This window comes from Lactuca virosa, chromosome 3 (genome assembly GCF_052849685.1).
Source record: "Lactuca virosa cultivar CGN04683 chromosome 3, Lactuca_virosa_CGN04683_v6, whole genome shotgun sequence".
Lineage (NCBI taxonomy): Eukaryota > Viridiplantae > Streptophyta > Magnoliopsida > Asterales > Asteraceae > Lactuca > Lactuca virosa.
In genome coordinates, this window is record NC_136428.1 from 77,506,886 (window position 1) to 77,532,689 (window position 25,804).

The 25,804-nt window shown below is 36.1% G+C and overlaps 2 protein-coding genes across 3 annotated transcripts; one reads left to right on the forward strand and one right to left on the reverse strand.

Annotated features, from left to right (window-relative positions):
- The first annotated feature begins 10,000 nt into the window (after positions 1-10,000).
- LOC145166043 (heat shock protein 70 (Hsp 70) family protein) lies at positions 10,001-16,984 on the forward strand. 2 transcript variants are annotated; one of them, XM_079084969.1, is made up of 14 exons: positions 10,023-11,004; positions 12,466-12,698; positions 12,793-12,952; positions 13,818-14,063; positions 14,162-14,298; positions 14,420-14,723; positions 14,805-14,966; positions 15,031-15,105; positions 15,204-15,304; positions 15,385-15,454; positions 15,548-15,604; positions 15,692-15,753; positions 16,367-16,439; positions 16,550-16,984. In XM_079084969.1, the coding sequence occupies exons 1-14, from the start codon at positions 10,243-10,245 to the stop codon at positions 16,739-16,741; spliced, it is 2,634 nt and encodes an 877-aa protein (XP_078941095.1). In that variant the 5' UTR covers positions 10,023-10,242; the 3' UTR covers positions 16,742-16,984. The 2 variants fall into 2 exon arrangements, with proteins under 2 accessions (XP_078941096.1, XP_078941095.1); XM_079084970.1 differs by lacking the exon at positions 16,550-16,984 and having other exon boundaries at positions 10,001-11,004; positions 15,692-15,775.
- A 2,803-nt stretch (positions 16,985-19,787) lies between these two features.
- On the reverse strand, positions 19,788-25,385 carry HVT1 (helicase in vascular tissue and tapetum). The gene is made up of 11 exons (XM_079084972.1): positions 25,015-25,385; positions 24,590-24,680; positions 24,155-24,473; positions 23,851-24,061; positions 23,680-23,738; positions 23,423-23,584; positions 23,195-23,247; positions 23,043-23,076; positions 22,848-22,937; positions 20,683-22,758; positions 19,788-20,582 (listed from the first exon to the last, which is right to left on the reverse strand). The coding sequence occupies exons 1-11, from the start codon at positions 25,181-25,183 to the stop codon at positions 20,145-20,147; spliced, it is 3,702 nt and encodes a 1,233-aa protein (XP_078941098.1). The 5' UTR covers positions 25,184-25,385; the 3' UTR covers positions 19,788-20,144.
- Between the last annotated feature and the right edge of the window lie 419 nt (positions 25,386-25,804).

The following is a 25,804-nucleotide window of genomic DNA, read 5'->3' on the forward strand; positions in this document are numbered from 1 at the left end:
GTAACAAACGAAAGGGTCAGTCTTCGCAGGAACCCTCCAAGAAACAACAAATAGTGGCAGTTCATGTTGTTACTGCTCCTGCTGCTGCTCCCACTGCCGTTCCAGCCACCCAATCTCCTACCGGTGGTTATGCTGGGAAACTACCCCTGTGCAACAAGTGTAACTTCCATCATCACGGGCCCTGACGTGAGTTGAATTGCAACAGCTGTGGGAAGAAGGGACACACAGCTCGATACTGCAAGGTGCCAACCCAACCAACCAACCAGGCTCCGGGAGCGGGCGCTGGTCAAACTTGTTATGGATATGGAGAGGCTGGGCACTTCAGGAGAAACTGCCCCAAGGCAACAACTAGTGGCATTACATGAAGAGTTCTGGTGATGGGCTAGGAGGAAGCAGTTGCTAATCCTACCGTTGTTACGGGTACGTTCCTCCTTGATAACTCTCATGCATGCATTCTTTTCGATTCTGGTGCGGAGAGGAGTTTTGTTAGTCATGCATTCAAACACCTAATCAAATGTAAATCCCAACCTTTGACCGAGACATTTACCGTCGAGATGGCTAACGGAAAGAAGGAGAGCACTAACGACATATTCATAGGCTGTACTCTTACCCTAGACAATTATTCGTTTCCCATCGACCTTATGCTTGTGTCCATCAAGAGCTTCGATGTCATTATCGGCATGGATTGGTTGAGTCCCAATCGTGCTGATATTCTTTGCTTCAAGAAGGCTATCCGTCTCAATCTTCCCTCCGGTGAAGCTCTCATGATTTACGGAGATAAGCCTAACTCGAACCTCCGTATCATTTTATGCATCAAAGCTCAGAAGTATCTGCGAAAGGAGTGCCATGCATTTCTAGCTCACGTTGTAGACGAGACGCAAAAAGTTAGAGACCTCGAGAGCATCCCTGAAGTCTGTAACTTTCCTGAGGTTTTCCCCGAAGATCTCCCAGGAATCCCTCCCGAGCGCCAAGTCGAGTTTCGTATCGACTTGATCCCCGGAGCTATTCCTGTAGCTAAGTCTCCTTACCGTTTAGCACCAGTGGAAATGCAAGAATTATCCAGTCAGCTCAATGAGCTGATCAGCAAAGTATTCATAAGGCCGAGTTCCTCACCCTGGGGAGCTCCGATCTTATTCGTGAAAAAGAAAGATGGATCCTTTCGGATGTGCATTGACTACCGAGAGCTGAATAAGCTTACCATCAAGAACCGATATCCCTTACCCAGAATCGACGATCTCTTTGACCAACTTCAGGGAGCCAGTTATTTCTCAAAGATCGATCTAAGATCAGGGTACCATCAGTTGCGAGTTCATGAGAATGATGTGCCCAAAACAGCATTACGAACTCGCTATGGACACTACGAGTTTGTAGTAATGCCCTTTGGTCTAACCAATGCACCGGCAGTATTCATGGACCCGATGAATCGGGTGTGCCGCCCTTTCTTAGACAAGTTCGTGATTGTGTTCATCGACGATATACTTGTCTATTCGCGGGGTGAGAATGATCATAAACAGCACTTAAGGCAGGTGTTGGAAACATTAAGGGCAGAAAAACTATACGCGAAATTCTCAAAGTGCGAATTATGGATCAGGAAGGTAAATTTCCTAGGACACGTGATTAGCAAGGAAGGAATACACGTGGACCCTTCCAAGATCAAAGCGATTGAGAATTGGTCTGCACCAAAGACACCCACAGAAATCCGGCAATTCATGGGTCTCGCGGGCTATTATCGCAGGTTCATCCAGAACTTCTCCAAAATCGCTAAGCCTTTAACTACCCTGACACAGAACGGTGTAACCTTCAGTTGGGAAGCCAAGCAAGACACTGCATTTCAAACATTGAAGCAGGCCCTGTGCAGTGCACCTATCTTGTCCCTGCCCGAAAGGACGGAGGACTTCGTTGTCTACTGTGATGCATCCAATCAGGGCCTAGGGTGTGTGCTCATGCAGAGAGGAAAGGTCATCGCCTATGCCTCGAGGCAATTGAAAACACACGAAGTCAATTACACAACTCACGATTTAGAGTTGGGAGCAGTGGTCTTTGTGTTAAAGATCTGGAGACATTATCTCTACGGAACAAAGTGCACTATCTTCACCGACCATAAGAGTTTGCAGCATATCTTTAATCAGAAGGAGTTAAACATGAGACAGCGGCGATGGGTAGAGCTACTCAGTGACTACGAGTGCGAAATTCGCTATCATCCCGGCAAGGCCAATGTGGTAGCAGATGCCCTCAGCTGAAAGGAGTATTCAGGGCGTAGGGTGAAGGCACTAACAATGACCATCCATTCCCATATGTCCGCGCAAATCAGAGAGGCTCAGCTGGAAGCCTTAAAACCCGAGAACGTGACAGATGAAGCTTTGCGGGGAATGGACAAGAACTTGGAGGTCAAAGGAGACGGAGTGTATTATTTCATGGACCGGATCTGGACCCCAAAGTTCGGCGGGTACAGAGAGGTTGTCATGAATGAGGCTCACAAGACGAAATACTCCGTTCACCCAGGTTCGGATAAGATGTATCTGGATCTCAAAAAGCTCTATTGGTGGCCAAACATGAAAGCGGAAATTTCTACTTTCGTGGGCAAGTGTCTGACTTGTGCCAAGGTAAAAGTAGAATATCAAAAGCCCTCAGGTTTACTTCAGCAGTCGGAAATACCTGAGTGGAAGTGGGAAATGATAACCATGGATTTTATCACCAAGTTACCCAGATCTCCGAGTGGGCATAATGCCATCTGGGTAATTGTCGATCGATTGACGAAGTCCGCCCACTTCCTGTTAATCAAAGAAAACTTCAAGATGGAGAGACTCACACGGATCTACCTTCAAGAGATAGTTCGCCTTCATGGTGTACCTGCATCCATTATCTCCGATCGAGATAGCAGGTTTACATCGAGGTTCTGGCAGTCACTACAGAAAGCTCTTGGAACTAAATTGGATATGAGCACGGCTTATCATCCGCAGACTGACGGACAGAGTGAGAGAACAATTCAGACATTGGAAGACATGTTGAGAGCCTGCGTCATCGATTTCGGCGCATCATGGGACACTCATATTCCTTTGGTTGAATTTTCCTACAACAACAGCTACCATACCAGCATCAAGGCTGCGCCGTTTGAAGCCCTCTATGGTCGTAAGTGCAGATCCCCTCTGTGCTGGGTTGAGGTGGGTGACACGCAGCTAGCCAGGGGTCGAGTCCTCGACAGTACTCTCACTGGTCCCGAGATCATCCGAGAGACAACTGAGAAGATTGTACAAATCCGGGAACGACTGAAAGCCTCACGAGATAGACAAAAGAGCTACGCCGATAAGAGACGAAAACCCTTGGAGTTCCAGGTTGGTGACCGCGTCCTCCTGAAGGTCTCACCCTGGAAAGGCATGATACGCTTTCGGAAGCGTGGAAAGCTAAACCCAAGGTACATTGGACCGTTTGAAATCCTTGCTAGGATCGGTCCCGTAGCATACAAACTCCAATTACCGCGAGAGCTCAGCAACATCCACCCTGTTTTCCACGTATCGAACCTAAATAAGTGTCTGTTCGATGAGACATTTGTGATTCCTCTCGATGAGATTGAAATCAACGAGAACCTCAACTTCGTGGAAGAACCGGTCGAAATCATGGACAGAGAGATCAAACGAACGAAACAAAGTCGCATCCCGAGAGTGAAGGTTCGCTGGAATGCCAAGCGGGGACCTGAGTTCACTTGGGAGCACGAAGATCGGATGAAACAGAAGTATCTGCATCTCTTTCCTAATCCTTGATTTGTTTTCTATGTTCAAATTTCGGGACGAAATTCCCTCTAACGGGGGGATGATGTGACAACCCGAAACTTTGTTCGTTTCCGTTACGCGATTTTCGTTAATAAAATTTCGAATTCATTAACTTTTCCGTCAAACTTCTTGGTTTAGAAAATAATCTAGTTATATATATAATTAAATTATTTACGAATCGGAACCAAAAATCGCACGGAAACCCGAATATCTCGAAAAATCAATCAAATCTGACCTAAGTGAGTTTACAACCGTAAACTCGTTTACGACCGTATACCTGTTTACGGTCAGCAGAGGGTGGACCCCCCCCCCCCCCCCACCGACCACAAAACCACTATAAATATGAGACCTCCACCTTCATTTGAACATTTCTGGCCAAAAACTCTCTCCTTCTCTCTCTAAGAACCTTGACCGTAAACACCTAAAAACACCTTCAAACTTCGGGAAACATCGAGAAACCGTTTGGAGCCACTTCGGAACGTCTGGAAACGCTTATCTCTTCGAAATCAACACCATTGTTCTTGAGTTTACGGTCGATCTTCAAAGACCGTAAACCCTGTTCTTGAGTTTACGGCCATAAACTCACCAAACCTTCAGAAACCGTAAACCCCAGTTCACGGTCGTAAACCCTGTTCACGGCCGTAAACTATCAGTCGACCGTAAACCCTTGTTCACGGCCGTAAACACCTTTTAAGTGGTGCTTTTGGCTGAAAACCCACTTTCATCGATTCGATCAAGTCCCGGTAACATTCCTCAACCGAATACAAGTGTTCTTCTAACACTTTATCTAGCGAAATCGCTAATGTAGATACATATATGTATTTATTTGATAATAGGATTTCGTTAAGTGTCACGTGCAACAACTCGAGGATCTTCATTTCAGTCAGCGCTTTCACACAAGAACTGTGAGTTCATACCCCTACATTTTCTGTATTCTTAATGTTTTCAGGGGGGAATGCAAGCTAAACATAAATGTTTTCAAAAACTTGTGCAAACCTCATACTTTAACCCTTTTGTACTGTGTTGAGCATAAGGGACGTTTTCACAAAAATTGCATAGTTTTTCCGGACACGCTATTCGCTACGTTTTACATGCAAACTATAATTGGTATAGTTTGGAATTTTTCTAAAACATATCAAGTATAGAAACTTTCACTACTAAACATATGCACTAAGACAGAAATCGTTTACAGTTTACATCACTACTTTATCATGGTATTCATAACTGTAACTATCACTACATATGGTATACATACGGATTTTCACTACGGTAGAACGCTACTACACTACATGTAAAATAGATTGTACGATACTGTGAGGCGCTACTTCACTACTGTACCCTTAGGTGTACAGGGATAAATCCTACCATAGTATAACCAGAGTCTCCTGGAGGGAGAGCGTGAGATTTGTGAATAGATCTATTCGGGACTGACAATCCCACATCTGGACTGCTAGCTACAGTTAGGCGGGCACGCCTGAGATGTACAAATGTCATTTAACTCGACGCCTGAAGAACGTTGGAAAGGTCTCTAGTCATATCAAGCATGGTTATACGACTCACAATATGTATAAATCACCTTTAGTTTAAAACTTGGCACTCTTCAACAGTTTTATTTACACTAAATAGAACTAATACACACTACAACTGCAGAACTTTCAGGGTTTTCAAATAGAAACGAATATACAATGGTTGTACGCACGAAATACTATTACATCATGATTGGCATTAGCTAGTCACATGAAGTGATAATTTCGCATATCACTACAGTTTTCAGTGACAAACATTCATGGTTTTATACAGAATTGAGAACACTACATTTTCACTAAAGAAAATATCGGATTTTCTTGGAACTATACAGAACACTTTTACGATCTCATCAATGATTTTCATTACAAACTACCGCTTATGAACTCACCAGCTTTATGCTGATATTTTCAAACTGCTTGTATTCTCAGGAAATCAGTAGACAGGTATTTGCTGGATTTTTGAGGAACGGGAGCAATAAGAGTTTATGTTTATACTATACCAAGCTATTGAATGTAATTCAACCAAGTTTCAGATAAAGTTCCAAACTGATGTAAACATATTTATTTAAGTATTTAATGTAATGGTTGTGTTGCTATGATTGCTGTTATTCATTGGTTGTGATGCTACACATGACGTCCTCCACCCCAGAACGTTTCTGCCATTCTGGTTTTGGGGTGTGACAATAGTCAGACCTAAAGTTATTACATCAATAAATGCATAATGGTTATAGTTAGATGATCATAATAAACTTGTCAAATGTGCATGTGAATGTATTACTGATGGAGATGCAATCGTGTGTGTTATGGATCAAAGCGACAATGAGATGTGTTAAACCTCTCTAGCCATTTATGAGAATGATAGTTATAGTGATTATGCAAATGTTAGAAGAAATGTGAGAATCCTTCACTTGCTAATATATCTCAAAGATATATTAATGTTATTAATATTCTAAAGGGAAACTAAAACAAAATAAAAATTACTTGCATAAAAAAATATAAATCAAGTTTTAAGTTAAAATTTTGAACAAAAAACATAAAGTAAAGTTTCTTTAAATATAAAAGTGTTGGGCAAATATATTGTATGCATTGAAATTTATGTCTAACACTCAATTTTGTTAATAACATAACATAATTTTTTCAACACCTTAAATTTAAATATTGACATCCAAGATTTGGAGCAACTTGTAGTTATACTCGTAGGGTTCATACCTAAGCCATATGACACTACAAGATAAAATTCTCCCTTATAGTCAGACCTAAAGTTATTACATCAATGAATGCATGAAGGTTAAAGTTAGATGATCATAATAAACATGTCAAAGGTGCATGTGAATGTATTGATGATGGAGATGCAATTGTGTGTGTTATGGATCAAAGTGACAATGAGATATGCTAAACCCCTCTAGTCATTTATGAGAATAATAGTGATAGTGATTATGAAAGTGTTAAAAGAAATGTGAGAATCCTTCACTTGCTAATATATCTCAAAGATATATTGATGTGATTCATATTCTAAAAGGAAACTAAAACAAAATAAAAATTACTTGCATAAAAAAATCAATTCTTTAAATGCTGAACACTAGAGCCTTGAGAAAGGCAAATATGTTACTTCTAGCCTTTTATTTAAGGGAAAATGACTTGTAAGGGTAAGAATGTTTCAAAAACATTAAAAAAACCATCAAAGTTTTATATGCTTAAAAATACCATCAAACTAAAGTCTTTGTATAAAAAACACTAATGAAATATACCTTTTGCTCACATCTCACCTAGTGGTAACCGGTTGTTATGGGCTAATTGATGAGTAGGATTAAAAAATTGTTGAGTTGGCCTAAGATTAATGACACGGGAGAAAGAGAGAATGACATGACATTTATGTGTGCATTTCTTTCTTTAAATCGAATTAGGGCTTTTGCTCATAATAAGGAACGACTTCTCTTGGGTTTCTTCTCCTGCATCGTCTTCTTCTTCAGGTCCTGCACCATCTTCTTCTTTAGGTCATGTGATGGCATTTATGTGTATATTCGTTCTTTAAATCCAATAACCTTCCCATGTATAGATGCAGCACCCAAATCCACTTGTAATTACAAAGTGATTAACACAATATACCCAAGACTCAAAACATTTGCTAAAATCTAAGTGGTTGATTATATTAACATAAAAGATACAAATGGAGTAAATAAGCCTCTACAACAACAAAATATGCTTAAACATCAAGTTGGAAAACAGAGTACAACCACAACAATACATAAAAGCGCAACTAATAAGGGTAAAATAGTCAAAGTATTAGAAAAATCTCCCACCAACAACTGTGAATTCTGAAAGCAGCAGGTCTTAAATAAAACTGATGAACTATGGATGAAACGATTAAGCATATGTCACCAAATCATCCCCACACCATAAAAAACCAAACAAGGGTAAAATGATCAAAGTAAGATAAAAGATAACAAGATTAATCAATCAATCATCGCAACTCGACAAATGAATCAAATTACATTCATATCAATGTGATTGGAAACCCAAAGAGAAGCAAGAGAAGGAGCTCAAATACTAATTATGTGAAATATTAACCATGAAGAACAATTAAAAGATGTATTACAACCATTTGTAGCTCAAATATTCATGAAGTGAAAAAATTGTAAAACATGAGAACAGAGCACTTCCTTTTCCATGCCATTTTCTTTTTTCTTTTTATTTTTTTAACATGTAGAATAAAATAAGTAACCTACACATGCCGGTTACCATAGGTAACATTTGAGCAAATGTTATACTTTTTTGGTGTTTTTGTTACAAAACCTTTAATTGAATGGTATTATTTGAACATGCAAAACTTAAGTGGTCTTTTTTTGAAAGTTTTTGAAACATTATTACCTTATAAGTCATTTTGTTATATGATTCTTGTGCTAACTTAAAAAAAGAAATCTCATGCCTAAAAATAGAGTTGAATTACTTGTCAAAAAATAATGTTATGTTATTAAATTGTGAAAAAAAATTAAATAAAAATATTAAGTTTTAAAGATCCTCTAATGATAGACGTTGTTTAAGATATTAAGATAATATTATTTAGTACTCATCTCCATTTTAAAAACATGTTATTTGCTAAAAGTTCAATTCTAAATGAACCGCGTATCTGTAAAAACAAATGCAAACAAAACTTTATAATAAGGGATAATGACTTAAAATGGTAATATATTTTTCGATTTGTACACATTTGGTCACGGAGTTTTTTTTCCGTCCACATTTACCCCTTCAACTTGTTAAACTGTATACATTCAGTCCTTATGACCGGCTACTCCAGGTTACCCGGTAAACATGACTTAATAGGGTAATATATTTCTCACTTTGTACACATTTAGTCCTTAATATTTTTGTACACATTTAGTCCTTTTTTTTTGCAAATTAAGTTATTTTTTTTATACTCATTCAGTACTTATTAATGATTTTTTAGTTTTTTCTCACGAAATCTTACGTAGGACATTCATTAATGAGGTGTATGAGGCTTTTGATGCTTATATCCATTGTGATCTCGACTACTTGGTTGATTAGGTCATGTGTTATAAACGTCATAACTTCTTCATATGATCTCGGATTTTAACAATTTTTATATCCATGCGTTCGTATTTTAGTCTACTACAACTTTCATTTAGATTACTCCCATTAAAAAATAATATATTTTTACTTACCATTTTTATATCCATACCCGGTGGCGGATTTAGTATGGTCCCGGTGTTGCACCGACAACACCTGTTTTTTCTGTTCGCAGTGGAAAAATTTTCGCTTTATTTTTTACGCTTATACCGATTTTCCATGTATCGGCAACACCTATTTCATCTCGGCAACACCTACTATGTATTACTGCGTCTTCCCCTGTCCATACGTTTTTTATGAATGCATGTATGTATGTTTTTTTTTATAAAATCGTTAGTAAAAATATATTACATTTTAACGGGGGTAATCTTAATGAAAGTTGTAGTAGACTCAAAAAATGAACAATGTGGATAAAGATCCTTAAAATCTAATATCGTATTAAGAAGTTACGATTTTCAAAATACAAGACCTAAGCCAAACCACAAGACTTACGCAACCAAGCAGTCGAGATCGCATTAGACATAAGCATCAACAACCCCAAGCACCTCATCAATGATTGTCTCACGTAAGATGTCGTGAAAAAAACCTAAAGAAATCAATCATAAGTACTGAATGAGTACAAAAAAGGACTTATTTTGAAAAAAAAATAAAAATTTAAGGACTAAATATGTACAAAAATATTAAGGACTAAATGTGTACAAAATGAAAAATATATTATCCTATCAAGTCATTTTTCCCGGCTAAACTGGAGTAACAGGTCATAAGGACTGAATGTGTACAGTTTAACAAGTTTAAGGGGTAAATGTGGACGAAAAAAAAACTCAGTGACCAAATATATACAAATTGAATAATATGTTACCCTTTTAAGTCATTATCCCTTATAATAATGTTGTAAAACAAGATATTGTTAAAAAAATAATAAATTATAATTATTTTATGATTATTAATTAAAAATTCGGTTATTTCTCAATCGACGCTTTCCAAATTTAGTTATTTTAGACTAGTGATTGTCTAGAAAAATGTCTGATATTGTGCTAAACCCTAGTGGCCTACTCGAACTCGACCTCCCAAAAGTCACGATTACGCCAAAAACAACGCACCAGGGTTATCATAAGCAACCACATGGCACTTTGGCTTACGTGGCGTCTTACTATTGGTTTGCCATACCAATGACCACGTAGAGTCAACCTCACACGTCCCCCAGAAAATAGATCACTCCTCCTGGTTCTGTTAAATTCACTGCTACGCTTAAAACCTTCGACTTACGTCTCCACAAATCCCAATTTCAATCCCACTTCGCCATTCGTATAGTTTCCCCAAGGAGGAGATTTAGCTAGGGCTGTAGATCCATCAACCGATCTACAATGTCCAAAACAATGTTTCGGTTAGGTTTAATGGTGTTTTTGCTGTTGTTAAATTCAGTTCCATCGCGATCAGCTGTGTCTAGTATTGATCTGGGTTCTGAATGGATAAAAGTTGCCGTGGTGAATCTAAAACCGGGTCAAGCTCCGATATCCATCGCCATAAACGAAATGTCTAAACGGAAATCGCCAGCTCTAGTGGCGTTTCACGCTAATGATCGTCTCATTGGCGAGGAGGCAGCTGGGATTGTTGCACGGTATCCTGATAAGGTTTATTCTAATGTACGTGATTTAATTGGAAAACCCTTTTCTCATGTCAAGAAGATTCTAGATTCCTTGTATCTGCCTTTCAATGTGGTTGAAGATTCTAGAGGCGGCGCCGGGATCAAAATCGATGATGGCGTTACTGTGTATTCGGCGGAGGAATTGACTGCTATGATTTTGGGTTATGCTTTGAAATTGGCTGAGTTCCATAGCAAGGTGCCGGTGAAGGATGCTGTTATTACAGTGCCTCCGTATTTTGGGCAGGCGGAGCGGAAGGGTTTGCTTCAGGCGGCGCAGTTGGCTGGATTGAATGCTCTTTCTCTCGTTAACGAGCATTCAGGTGCTGCACTTCAGTATGGGATCGATAAAGATTTTTCCAACGGGTCGAGACATGTTATTTTCTATGATATGGGATCTAGCAGCACTTATGCTGCTCTTGTTTACTTCTCGGCTTATAACACTAAGGAATACGGCAAGACTGTTTCTGTCAATCAATTTCAGGTACTGACATTTTCTATTACAATAATCGCTTATACTATATATGTGTTGCTTTCTTTGTAAATATTTAATTGGATAAGAGAAAAACTTAGTTGTGTTAAAACACCTTAATGCTTTCTATTCACTGGTGGCGTGCATTATATTTAACCTATCTGTTACCAGCAAACGATAGAGATAACCATGAACATTTGCACAAGAAGTAGAAATGTAAATATAGGATGAATACAGTTAGACATCATGGGCTCTGTTTATATTCCTAGAGTTCTGCACCAATACCCTAACAAGAATGGGGTAATGATAGGTAAGATACGGAGAGACAGTAAGACCTCTGATACAACATACAAGCAATAGAGCTGACATTTCAAAGGGGAATGGAAAAGAAGATAAATATCGTACACAAGGAAAAGATACAAAATATTGCTAAGACTTGACCCGTGCCCATTAAATAAGGAGTGACAGTAACCACTCCCATCTCCACTTGCTCTCGTAATCCTTTACTAGAACTTGACCACTGTCATCCTTAATATGGTTTATGTTTCTTATGTCCCTTTTCCTTCTCTCTCTCTAACTCTCTTGATTTTGCTAACTTGTAGATTCCATTTCTCCCATCTTTTCATCCAAACTCTTGTAGCAATATGCCTCGCTTTAGCAACAACTATTTTCCCCTCTTGTTTGGCCTCCCTTCGCCTTGCCTCCATCCCCGTCCCCACTACTTATTAGAGTTCCTTAAGGCTATGTTTGGCGTGCCATAACTAGCTTATTTTTTGAGCTTTTTTAGGTTGTCATGTTAGTCAAACCAAAAAGTAGCTTAAGCGCTTTTTTAAAAGCTACGCAGACTAGTGTTTTAACGAGCTTATTGAGCTTTTTTAAAACATTTCCAAATGTACCCTTTATAGCTTTTTTAGAATTCTTCCAAATATACCATTTATTAATTATGAAAACCTCAATCTTTTACTTGCCGTTTTATGTCATTTTACTTAATCCAATGCACATTAGAAGCTATTCGGGATTACATCAGGATTTCTGAGTTCACTTATTAGATTACACCAGGATTCTACTCTTATTTACAGATTATTAGGTATATGATATGGCAACATTTGACTCATATATATAAGTAAATCATAACCAAGTGTTACACATTAGAGACCGATAAAATCTCTTCACCTGACCACCCTCCTTAACCTTATGCCCCACAGAAGTAATTCAAGTTTGTTCTATAAAAGTGTCAAAAGTTGTACTGTATTAATTTGAAAGGCTGAAACATACCAGGTTTCATTAAGCCAGATGCACCAGAATTGAGACCCAACTAGCTAAACCAACACTCGTCAGATGAGAATGGATGTCTAAATGCTGTTGTGGCTAGTAGCTATGTATTTGTGCTATGTGCTTTGTTAAGATTCAGTACTTTTGTCACATTAGTATTATTATGATATTGCTTGATAACACGTATGAATTGTGATACAGGTGAAAGATGTTAAATGGGATCCAGAACTAGGTGGTCAAAACTTGGAATTACGGTTGGTGGAACACTTTGCAGATGAGTTCAACAAACAGGTTGGAAATGGAGTTGATGTCAGAAAGTCTCCCAAGGCGATGGCTAAACTGAAAAAGCAGGTTAAACGTACAAAAGAAATCCTTAGTGCAAATTCTGCAGCACCATTTTCAGTTGAATCACTTCTTGATGACCGTGATTTTAGGTACACTCCATTAATCTGTTCTTGGTTCCTTAGTTTAGGTATTTCTTGTTGGCAATTAATCATTCAAAATTCCTGGTTCTTTTGTTGTTATCAGGAGCACAATTACTCGTCAGAAATTCGAAGAGATGTGTGAAGATTTGTGGGAAAGATCTATTATCCCTGTCAAAGAATTGCTTAAACACTCTGGTTTGAAGGTTGATGAGATATACGCCTTTGAGTTGATTGGAGGTGGCACTCGAGTACCAAAGTTGCAGGTTTTTTTTTCTATTTTATTTTACACACATGATAATTGAAGGTTATAAATCTTCCCATTAATTACTATAATTTCTATTACTCATATTATATTATTTCCGAATCCCTTCACGAGGTAGTGTTAATTAATTAGTGTTCTTGATCTTGTTTTTATTAAGTTGCCTAGCCTTTCTTCTGTTAGAGCACCTCAATGGGAGTTTTATTTTTTTGTTGAGGATTTTTACTATTACCATAAGCTTTTCAAAAAAAGTTTATCAACATTGGGGGCCAAGCCTTTTGTATTAAAAAAACCACTTCTTTTTCCATGAGAAATATTTTGTTTTTATATTTTTGACATTTCATCCCCTCCCCTCAACAGCATTTACATATTACCATTTACCCCCTCAATATATAATTATCTTCTGATTAATTAATCTATTTTACTATGAATGCAAAATAAAATTATGATATCTTTCATGCAAAAATATCATCAAGAAGAATGTCAAGACAATCAAAATGACACCAATGTCAAACATCAAGGAACATAACATAACGATCATATAATATTGTCTTTTATTTTTATAACTACATATTCGACCAAAATGACACCAATATCAAATATGACGTGTGCTTAAAATACGACAAATTGGATAAGGGGGTTTTGTAAAACATTTCAAATAGAAGAGGATGTATGTTTTATTGCTAAAAAGAGCTTTTTGCATTGGAGAAGATTTATAAAGATAGGTATGAGTTAAATAAAGTTAGTGGAAAGCCGATGTGGCAAAAAGAAAAAGGTTTTAAAAAGGCTAATCATTGTGGATGCAGTTGCAAGGTTTTGGATTTTTTCTACTTTCTTTTTCAATATTGATTTATGTATCCCTTTTACAGGCTAAGCTTCAAGAATTCATTGGAAAGAGTGACGTGGACAGACATCTAGATGCTGACGAGGCAACAGTTCTTGGTGCTTCATTACATGCTGCAAATATAAGTGATGGAATCAAATTAAACCGTAAACTTGGTATGGTTGATGGTTCCATGTATGGTTTCATGATGGATTTAGAAGGTCCTCAACTTGTAAAAGATGAAACCACCACACAATTACTTGTACCACGCTTAAAAAAGTTACCCATCAAGGTAAATAAATAAATTCATTTCATCAAAACTCCTCCTAATCTTTTCTATCATCAATAAAAGAAGTCTTACCTAACTAAATTTTTCATAATCATTCACAGATGTTCCGATCAATCACTCACAACAAAGATTTTGATGTTTCACTTTTATATGAAGATGAACACCTCTTGCCACCTGGCATTACTTCACGTACTTTTGCAAAGTATTCTGTCTCTGGTCTAACTGATGCTAGTGAAAAGTAAGTACATGATTAATATTTATATGAAATTATGAACCGAGTTATATGCAGCCAGCTAAAGATAGGTTTCTTTTTTTTGTAATGTATTTTAAGTTTTTACTTTTTTTTTTTAACTGTTTAGGTACATGTCACGCAACCTTTCATCCCCTGTGAAAGCCAGTCTCCATTTCTCTCTTAGTAGAAGTGGCATATTTTCATTGGATAGAGCCGATGCTGTGATTGAAATTTCTGAGTGGGTAGAAGTTCCAAAAAAGAATGTTTCTGCTCCCCTCAACTTAACTGTTGAAGCTGATTCCACCAAAGAGACAGAAGCTAGTGATGATACGAGTACCAACTCGGTTAACGCCACTGAAAATGACCAAAATACCCTTGATCTTGGCACTGAAAAGAAACTGAAGAAACGTACTTTCAGAATTCCTCTAAAGGTTTGAGCTTAATAAAATCCCATTAAGATTTATATTATTTTTGTAGTTTTCATTGATTATGTATGGGTATTTTGGGTATAGATATCTGAGAAGACTGTGGGGTCAGGGGTACCTTTGTCAGATGAAGCTCTTGCAGAAGGTATCAAAAGATTGACTGCACTTGATGCAAAGGATGCAGAAAGAAGGAGAACTGCAGAGACGAAAAATGATCTTGAAGCATACATATATGCAACCAGAGAAAAGGTTAATTTTTCATTTTATTATTATTTAGTTTTTAGTTCTCATTTCTATTTATTGTGTTTGGCAGCTTGATTATTTGGATGAATTACAAACAGTTTCTTCTAGCGAGCAACGCCAGTCATTCATTGAAAAACTTGATGAGGTTCTCTCTCTCTCTCTCTCTCTCACACACACACACACACACACATGCAAAATGAGTATTCAATTGACATTAACATGAATTTTGTTTGTGTTTTTTAGGTGCAAGATTGGTTGTACATGGATGGTGAAGATGCTTCAGCTACTCAATTTGAAGAACGTTTGGATCAACTGAAGGATATCGGGGACCCCATATTTTTCAGGTATGCAATAAATAAAAAATAATAAAATTTGATTGTGATATTACAAAACTTAAATTTTTATAAACATGTGGTATGTATAGATACAAGGAGCTTACAGCAAGGCCAGAAGCATCAAAAAGTGCTAGACAGTATTTAACTGAGCTTCAAGAGGTAAATAATAATATCCTCTGATTAAAAATTTCACATAATAAATTGAAGAATCCTCTGCCAGACTGTCACTTATTAATTTTTTCATTTGTGCAGATTGTTAGTGGGTGGGAATCCAAAAAACCATGGATTCCAAAAGAGAAAATTGACCAGGTCAATTGCTTTCTTTCTCATCTTTAAAGTTTAAACTATGCAGCTTTATTTATGAAACATAAAGTTTAATGTTTTATTAATTTCCAGGTACTACGTGAGGCAGAAAATCTTAAGAAGTGGTTGAACGATAAGGAGGCTGAGCAAAAAAAGTGAGCTCTTCATATTAATTATGTATGGAGTAAATTAATTACATTTTTGGTCCTCAAGTATATAGCTGACTTTTTCAACTTTGGTGGGACCCAAAAATGTTTTTTTTTTTTGCAACTTTGGTCCTTATTTTTAAAGTTTTTGGTCCCTGTTCCAGGTAAAATGACTAAAATATAAGTTATACTTAGGGACTAAAAGTAGTCATTTTACTTGGGACGAGGATCAAAAACGTTACAAGAACCTCAAATAAGGACCAAATTTGCAAGGAAAAACTTTTTGGGACCAAAAAAATGTAATTTACTATTTGATTATACTGTGTGCCATTAGAGTAAATTACATTTTTGGTCCCTGAGTATAGCTGATTTTTACAATTTTGGTCCTAAAAAGTTCACTTGCAAGTAATGTTTTTGGTCCCCATTCCAAGTAAAATGAGTATTTTTGGTCCCTAAGTATAGCCAATTTATGGAATTTTGGGTTTTGGCTATACTTTTAATTTACTTTTTTTTTAAAAGAAAAAAATTATGATCGGGTTGTATGCAAGGATTATGATTGATTTGTTTAAGTTTAACATGGCAATGGCAATGGCATATCCGTAATCGGTTAAAATGAATACAGGATATCAGCATCCGCGACTCCCGCTTATACATCTCAAGAAGTTATGAGCAAGCTATTTGATCTTCAAGACAAGGCATGATATGATATGATATGATATGATGTTTTTGCTTATTTCCTTCCTTCCACTAAGAATTAAGATGTTTTGCTTACTCATATAGTATTTATGATAATATTTATTACCAGGTTGCGAGCACGAATAGAATCCCGAAGCCAAAACCGAAAGTTGAGAAGGTGAGCGTGAAGAATGAAACCGAGACTCCAACTCCAACTGAGGAGACAAAAGGGAATGATGAGAGTAGCAGTGAGTCCAAAAAAGAAGAGACAGAGACAGAGACAGATGGGGAATCTACTACATCTACACATGATGAGCTATGATTTAACCAACATTGCCATACAGAACAAGCAGCAAAGCTTCTGTTTTTTTATAGGAGGGAAGGAGGTGGTTAGGAGGTAGTTAAAACTTAAAATCAATATAATATCATATATGAGAAAAACCAATTCAGTACTTCCATTCCAATCCATTATTTGGATCTATTTTTGTCCCAGTTTTGTATCTCGTAAGTCACTCATGTATAATACTTACTACTAGTATACGTTCATGGATTTCTACTTGTTTAACCTATTCCCATACCAAGGTTCAAATCAAAACGATTACAATAAACACCAACAAAAACACAAATTACTCTAATACTCCTATAGACTATTCAAAAAATTAGGAAAAAAAACAAGGGTTTGCCAAAAATAGTGAGTATTGCTGGACCCAAATACTATTAAAGCAAAAGTCTTATAGGGTTTGTCTAGAAGGCCCAATAAAGGGTAAAACAGAAAATTCATCTGAGTCCGCTAGGATTATAATAAATAGAGAGAAAGGTCAGGGGCATGTCTAGAAAATTGATAGTGTAATACTTTTGTATTGGCTCTTAAGCTTTCGGCTTAGAGAGAGGGAGATTCCCTGGGCAATTTTTTAGATTGTGTTAATTCGATTAATCAGTTAGTTCTATTTAATCATCTTCTTTGTCTGTTTGATTCTATTTCATCAAACCCTAATTTCTGTTCATCAGATAGCCACTAATTTTGCACAAATTACCATTATGAATGCATCTTATGGCATTTTGCAGCGTATTATGTTTGCGAAATGGTAATATATTGACCATTTCTCACAATCTATCTTTCTAATGACGGATGAATCCCGTTTTAACCTACTCCCATACCATTTTCATGACGAATAATTGCCACCTTTCATGCCTTAACATACTTTCACAGCCTTTCCGGACGTTGAAGATCAACAAAGGTGGGACCCATTATGGTCTCAGGGTACTTCAAACACTCATAAAAGAATATATGTGAAGAGGAAAAAAAAGAAGATAGAGTGGGTCAAAATATGAAAATTGAATTAAATTGTGGAGAAATGGATTTGTGAAACCGATAAAAATGTTTACAATTTATGGAAGAAAATGATTGTCTTGAACATAACATTAGAATTAGACAAAATTTCATTGATGAAGAAAAATCATTGTATCCATTATAATTTCTAAAGAAAAAATCAAGATGATTATTGCTGTGGACTGTGGTCATATATTAAATGATTATTGCTGTGGTCAAGAAAGGAAAGTATCGGTTGAGATATTTTTTAAAACTCAAAACAAAAGTTATTGTATAACAGTAAAATATTAAGTATTAAAGAAAAAAGGATGAAAATGGGCTGTTATATTTTTAAAAATCAAAATGAATATATTGCATGACATTACAATTTTAAATATTAAAGAATAGCATATTGAATATTAAATAGTTTTCCAAAATTTTAGATACCAACTTATGATGTAGTTGGTTAACTAAAGTGATTGGTTAGTTAGATGTTTGTTAATTAGGTAGTTTGTATTTTGTATTGATTAATATTCATTATAAACAGGACAGTTGGCTTGTAAATATAACGGTGAAAAACTATAAACAGTGAAAAATTGCATGCCTCACGTTTTCCGTTGTCTCCCAATTCAAATGTTTTAACTCCCATCTAAGATGTAATAAAGATAACTGTTCGATTAAACAAGAATATTTATTATATAGTTTTTTTATATATAAAAATAGTTGAGCTTTGGGTTTGTTAGTCAATAGTATACTTCTATTTTAAACCAATCTTATCGGATCTTTCTCTGCAACGAAAGTAATGATACAAAAATACCTACAAATTTTAGGTTTTGATGACTACGTAACAGTATATCATACTTTGAATGTGAAATTCTCAATAAAACATAAATAACTACAAATCTTACAAATATATAATCATCAAAATAAAATCAGTGTCCATCATATATATATATATATATATATATATATATATATATATATATATATATATATATATATATATACCCACCCACAAATAAAAACTAGATTTTATCTCTACATTCAAAAAATCTTAATATAAAATTTCAAATAATAATAATAGACAAGAGAGCACCTAATCGTATATTTATTGAATGTTATTGTTGATAGATGATCTGATCGTATGAGTTGAATTCTTGGATGATATTTTTAAAATACAGTATATAATTTGCTATTTAGAAGTTAAAAACTTCTAAACTCATTTCATAAATTTTCACTTTGTTTCTTTTTTAAGGATCAATGATCTTTATATAGACATTATTTTATAAAGACGACATGTGACTAACTATTGTTAGTCAATTACACATAGTTATATATTATTACTAATGCTATGTGTCATATTACACGATATTAGACTTAGAAACTTTTTTTTATGCATTACATAATTATATGAGACACCACTATTATATATGACAAATTACTATTACATTTGACTTATTCCACTACATTATTGTTTTTTTTTTTGTTTTTTTTTTTTGACAGATAGTGGTAATATATACGATGAGTGCTTCATTTCTCTTATCTTTTGAACAATAGTACTCTTATCTCTTCCCCAAAATAGGGATTTTTTACTAAAATATTGGGTGGCCCACTTCCATGTTCCAAGTGGGGTCCATGCACCCTTTGTAAGACCTTCAACGCAAGACTATTGATCTTTCAACTGTGGCGCATCAACTTTTATAATTACCACACTATTATTTTATAATTTTGAAATATATCTAAATCTAAAATAGATTATAATTACTATATATTATAATGCATGTGTGTGGTATAGCATAATACACGTAAAAACTGTACATCATAATTCATAAAGTAAAAGATGGTCCCACTTATGTATGATTGCAAGGCTTTCAGCAGTTGCAAGAACTTAGCTGACGTGGCTTTCAAACACTGTCCAGGTATGATTGCAAGGCTTTCAGCAGTTGAAAGCACCCGATGTGGTGCTCTAATACACTGAATCCCTGCATATACATATGTGTAAACATAACCTACTGGTAAGGAGGTGAGATTTCATATATGATGATATCACATGTGTACATGAGTTTGAATATCGATGTACATACATACTTGTGCAATACATATACATGTAAGTGCATACATACATACATTGCGAATGATTAGACCTATAGACCGGAACTGATTCAATAAGACAAATTACGATTGTCCCACCCAAAAAAGTGGGATCGTGTATCCAAATAGAGACCTAAAAGTTTGCCCAGTCCTGTCTACTCTAGTCCAATCCTGTATAAGAAACACACGCACCCTACAATAACAAGCTAACAACACATTCAAAATGGCTACCACGTCAAACAACATTGTTTACATAAAAGGGTAACCCCATTTGAATCAAAACCCAATTCACATTACATCATACAACCATCAAAATACAATCAAATCAAGCTCTGCTTCCACGATGGCGCTTCAAAGAGTCAACCCTCGAACCCAAACCATTCAATTCATTCCTGTTTCCCTCATGAACATTCCCCATGCCACCCTGTGAATTTGAATTCTGAATCTGATGTTCATTTCTTTGTGTAGAATAAGAAGTAGATGGATGATGATGACCATGATGTCTGGGCCTCCCTGACCATTGTCTCTGTGAATCATTATTATATAAAAGCGATCCAAGAAAGTTGTTTGAATTCTTGAATTTGCCTTTATTTCCGCCAGCTGGCGGCTGCCCGATGTCGGTTTCTCTTACCATTGAAGTCAACGAGTCAACGGATACAAGTGGCGCGTTGATGCCAGCGAGGCCATCGTAAGAAAGTACATTCGCTATTGCGTGTATGGAGGCTGCAAGAAGTTCCGGAAGATCTTTTCCTGGATGTGTAATCTGATGTTTTTTAAAAAAAAAAAAAACAATGTCATTAAATTGTAATCAAGTTTCACGATTGTTTAATGGTTTTTTTTTTAAAAATTTTAAATACATGTACCTTAAACATGATTGCAGCAGACAACCTTTCTCTTAAGCAATATATCTGAGCAACATCAAGAGCTGTAGACTCAAACGAAAGCCACCTGTCCGCAACAACTTTGACCACATTCTCAGGGTCAGACATAAGTCTATCTCCCTTTTCTCCGTCATAACCTTCTTCATCACTACCCTCAAAGCTGACATCATCGTCATCGTCATCATCGCTGACATCATCAAGTGGGGCCACAGCAATCTCAGTTGCCAACAATAACAAAGGAAGTGGTCCAACAATACTACAGTTCTTAATATGCAAACCCCCATCTCCACGTGTTATCTCATCATATATCACCAAAGGACAATAATCTTTTTTCTTGAAAGTCAACTTAGAGTTGACCGACTGAGGGTGCAATCTCACCTTATCATTGTTTGCATTTTCAATAACAATTCTTTTTGCATTTTTTTTCGGTGGGTGTAATTTTCCCACCATAGGGTACAACCCTGCGACAAGAACCGCATGAATTACACCAATATCCTGAGCATTTGCACTAAACCTTGAAGAATTTTCAGGAATAAATCCGTTTCTATAAAGTTCATTTTGAAGTTGCTTTCGCATTCCAAATAACATATTCATAACACCTCCAGACACAAAATACTGAGCACAGAATCTCGATTCTTGTCCCCTTTGTTTGGCATTTTTCCAGCATTCAAAAGCAGCTATTGTGGCTAATTGATCACCATGTCCACCGTATAATGAAGCTAACTCACATTTAGCATTTGCTGCTTTTCTTTTGTCATTTGGTAACATTGGAAGAGTGAAAGGGTCTCTGTAGTCATTTGCACAAGCTAAAGTCAACGCAGGGTCAATGCAGTCCATGGATATAGCAAAAAGAAGCATTTTGCTTGTTAACGGATGAACAGGGATAGACCCGAGTTTTTCACCGAGTTCTGTGAGTTCTTCATTTGGTGATAAAGCTCCAATATCTTGAAGAACAGTAATCGCATTATGGATAGCTTCTGAAACAGGTGGATCTAATGTTTTTTTCAAGAAATCTTCTATTTTGCATCCCGGATCAAGAATCTTTACCTGTAAACAAAGTTCTTCAATTGGTGTTCTCTTAATCTCGGGCACTTGGAATTCGGGCAGGGAAGCTGCCCGAAGTTTTGAATACAAATGATAACATATTCCAGGCTGGCATCTTCCTGCCCGACCCTCTCGTTGCTTTGCACTTGCTTGTGAGATCCAAGAAGATTGAAGAGTTGAAACTTTATTATACGGGTCATAGCTTTTTTCTTTCATCCTTCCACTATCTATCACAAAAACAACATCATCAATCGTGACAGCTGTCTCAGCTATATTGGTTGAGAGAATGATTTTCCTGCAACCCTGTGGAGGCCTTTTGAAGACCTTCTTTTGTTCTATAGATGGAACCATGGAATGAAGAGCCAATATCAAAAACTTGGAAGAATCTTTAAACAGAGCACTAGAAGTTAATCTGTCACGTGCTTTATTTATATCATCCCACCCTGGTAGAAAAACAAGAACAGCTCCTTCTTGTGATTCTGTACATATTTTTCTTAATAATTGTTCTATAAGGATAACATCGATTAATTCAGGGTTCACATCTTGTAAGTATCTATCGAGTAAAACCTGTTCTTCTTTGGAATCTTTGGAACCTACTGAGGTTGCGTTTACATGTTTTCTTAAAATATCTGAAGTTTCATTTTGGTTTACATGTAGGGCCCACGCAAGTGCGGTTTTTCCTTCTTTATCTTGTAAATGACAGTTGGCACCCAAAGAGAGAAGCATGCACATGTCACCTACTCTTCCTTTTCTAGCAAACACCATTAATGGTGTAACCCCAGTTACAGAGTGCTGAAAATTGAGAAAATTTTCTCCACCACTTGAAACAATATCTAAAAGAGAGTCAATCTCATCGGTTGACCAAGCTATGTGAATTGCTTCTTCAAGGGCAAGTTTGAATTCTTCAGTTAATTGAGAGTTTTCATCTACATTTGTTTTTGAAGTGCAATCAAGGTGACAATCTTTTTTTGACTTCACAAGCAAAAGTACATCTTCTAAATAGAGCCTCTTCACCTGATATATTATACATGTAAAAAAGGTCACCATAGAAATGTGATGACATAAACCGGATAAAAAGATTCAGGGTTAAAATGGGAATTTACATTGTAAGTGAAGCCAGGGACACGTATGATTGGGCAGCCTCCAAAGTACTGAGAAAATCGTTCAGCATCAAGTGTAGCACTCATCAATACCTTTCAAAATATGATTAGGATTAATCTTTTTGTGGTAAACCAAAAAGTGCATAATTATATACAGAAAAGTGAAGGATATGAAAAGAATAACTAAATCATACTCACCACACGTAGATGAGGATATAATGGAAGCATATCTCTGTGAAGAAAACCCTAAATTAGAACATATACCCGAATACCAATATTGGCAATGTATTTTATTTTTTTATCCATAATAGCAACATACTTATATGTGAAAGTAAAAGCCTAAAAGGTACCTGATGATTGTTAGCATAAAATCAGAAAATCTGTCCCTCTCATGAATTTCATCCTGCAAAAATTTGTAACCCCCATCAAATATAGTGATTGATAATGCAATCCCTAGATTCCAAATACAAATTCTTTCCAAAACAACAAAAATTGAAGTCTTTAGATGCTAAATGAACATATCTTTCAATAAAAACAGAATGTAATTCTAACACATCACATTTAAAATAGATTTATACCACAATGATGTGAGTGATGTCAGGAAATGTATCCTTGACCATCTTTGCTGAAGCTTCTCTTCCAGATCTTCCATTGCCAGCTTTTACTAAGACCCTCAATAAGACACCATTTGTGCAAAACACAATAGATGAATGTCTTCCACCTTTGTTCTCTAATCTTATCTAGGGTTTTCACCATAAGAGGTAAATCGTGAATAATAAAAGAAGAAAAGATAATAAAACCAACAACCAATGAAGTTACCAACTCTACACTGTACCTTGTATCCAACACTCTCTCCAATAGATTCACCTCTTTCATGAGATATTCTTTCAGCAACTACAAAAAACATAGCAGGAAATAAACAATCATATAAACCTAGGAAAGACAGAAACATAATTTGCTAGTTGTGTTATAAAGTTATAAAGACTAGAACTTGAGCAATGGGTACCAGATATCGCAGAGATCCGCCGTGGTTGGGTGCAGACTATTTTACATGCACTACCCTTACCCCACATATAATCCAACAAATACTGAGGCACCTGTGTTGTCTTTCCACACCCAGTTTCACCAGATATGAGAACAATCTGATGAGATTCTATTGTTGAAGTAATAACATCCTTAAAGGATGCAATTGGAAGTTTGTACCTATCTTCAGTAATCTACAAAGCAAGAATATATTACACAAATCATGATGAGGAAAAGGAAGTATACAGTTTCTTTATTACGGAAACCTGAAAGTGTCGATGAAAAACCTGTTTCAATTTGAGGTCTGATTCCATTCTGGCAACAACTGAATTAAACTTTTCAGCAATTTCAGCCTTTTTCATTGAAGGTTTGCAAAGAATATCATCTGTCTTTGTTCGTATGTTATCAGTATTTTTCTTAGATGTGGACATGATCTTTTCACCCTCCCCTTGATCACCAGGTGGATAAAGAGAAAAAAAGTCCCTCAAAACTACTTTTCCCTCTTCTGAAAATGTAAAAGAGGTGAGATCGTTCTTGGTTTTGACATTCTTTGGCTTCCCCTTGAACTTGTAAACTGAAACACGCCTGTTATTCCCTGATTTAGGCCTACAAAAGTCCAGGTTAGTCAAATTCTCAGGAAATGACTATGAATTTGAAAATATGCAATAAACCTAAGAGCAGGTTTTTGTATTGTTTTAATATGTGTAATAAGCAATACTCACCCAGAACTTGCCGACTTCATACCCATTTTTCTGCATAACTTGTGTACCTCAGCACGTTCAAAGTTTGTAAGGTTGGCTTCAAATGTGTAAGCTGAAACCATTAAATATGGAAGCTACATGAATTTCATTCCTCATTAAATAGCACTATGAATTTAAATGTATGAACATACATAGTTTCATGAGCAGAATGAGCATCGAATAGTTAAAAGTTAACAGAACATTAATTCAGACGAATAAACAAAGAGTCTTGAAAGATGTACAGATGACTAAACCATTCAATTTTTGTTCAATCAGGGCCTCAATTATAGAAATGCTACAGATATTTCCCAAATAGCAAGTCTCATGAGATATCGCATTTCATGTGTGTAAACAGAACATGAAACATTTACATCCTGTTCCATTTCTTGTGGAGATTTTTCTCTTACCTTCATCATTGGATGCCCGAAACTGTTCAAGTGTCCGTCGAATATGAATACGAGTGGACTCCGCAATCACAGGGTTTTGCTGCTGCTGCTGTTGCTGTTGTTGTTGTTGTTGTCCTCCGCCTCTCTTTCGCCTTTTCTTGGTTGATGAACTTGATGGCGCTGGCATCATTGTTGCTTCCTGAATCTGGATTACCGTTTCCTTCGTAGATGAATCAGTTGTATGAGGAGATTTCTTCGGTGTCACACCACTTCGTGGTAAATGTGCGTAGAATATTGCAGAAAGAGAGAGCGGTATGTACTATGGAGGTAGGTTGCTTCCAAGGGAATCCGATTGGAGTTTTCCGTATCCAATTTGTACGTTAGAAACCCTATTCGGTTCATTACCACGTACCAAAACCAAATGGCTCGGTATTATTATTATTATTATTTATTATTTTTATAAGAAAAAACTATAATAAATATATATTTGTATCATGATTTAGTTTTTATATTTTTTTTATTTAATTAAACCCAAAAACCGGTAAACGTATTCAATATAACATTTTTACCCGGTCAACAGGTCATCCAACTTTCAAAAATTACATTTTTTGCCTAATTTTTAAAATTTATTACAAATTTGATCCAAAATTTACACTTTTGGCACAGATTTTAAATTTTATTACAAATTTAGTCCAAAATTACCCTTTTAGCCTAAGTTTTAGAATTTTGTTATGAATTCATCTTAACTTTAGTTGTTTTTACAACTTTTTTTCTCAAAATTTTGTTTCGAATATGTTTTTTTCTTTATAAA

Bases quoted from the DNA above. Each gene is read 5' to 3' on its own strand.
- HVT1 (XM_079084972.1), bottom strand. From the start codon at position 25,183: ATGATGCCAGCGCCATCAAGTTCATCAACCAAGAAAAGGCGAAAGAGA. The intron at 23,739-23,850 runs GTACCCATTGCT...TGTTTTTTGTAG, and splicing joins GCGGATCTCTGCGATATCTG to TTGCTGAAAGAATATCTCAT. The intron at 23,077-23,194 runs GTACCTTTTAGG...TTTTCTTCACAG, and splicing joins TTTATGCTAACAATCATCAG to AGATATGCTTCCATTATATC.
- LOC145166043 (XM_079084969.1), top strand. From the start codon at position 10,243: ATGTCCAAAACAATGTTTCGGTTAGGTTTAATGGTGTTTTTGCTGTTG. The intron at 14,724-14,804 runs GTTTGAGCTTAA...TTTTGGGTATAG, and splicing joins CTTTCAGAATTCCTCTAAAG to ATATCTGAGAAGACTGTGGG. The intron at 15,455-15,547 runs GTAAATAATAAT...TCATTTGTGCAG, and splicing joins ATTTAACTGAGCTTCAAGAG to ATTGTTAGTGGGTGGGAATC.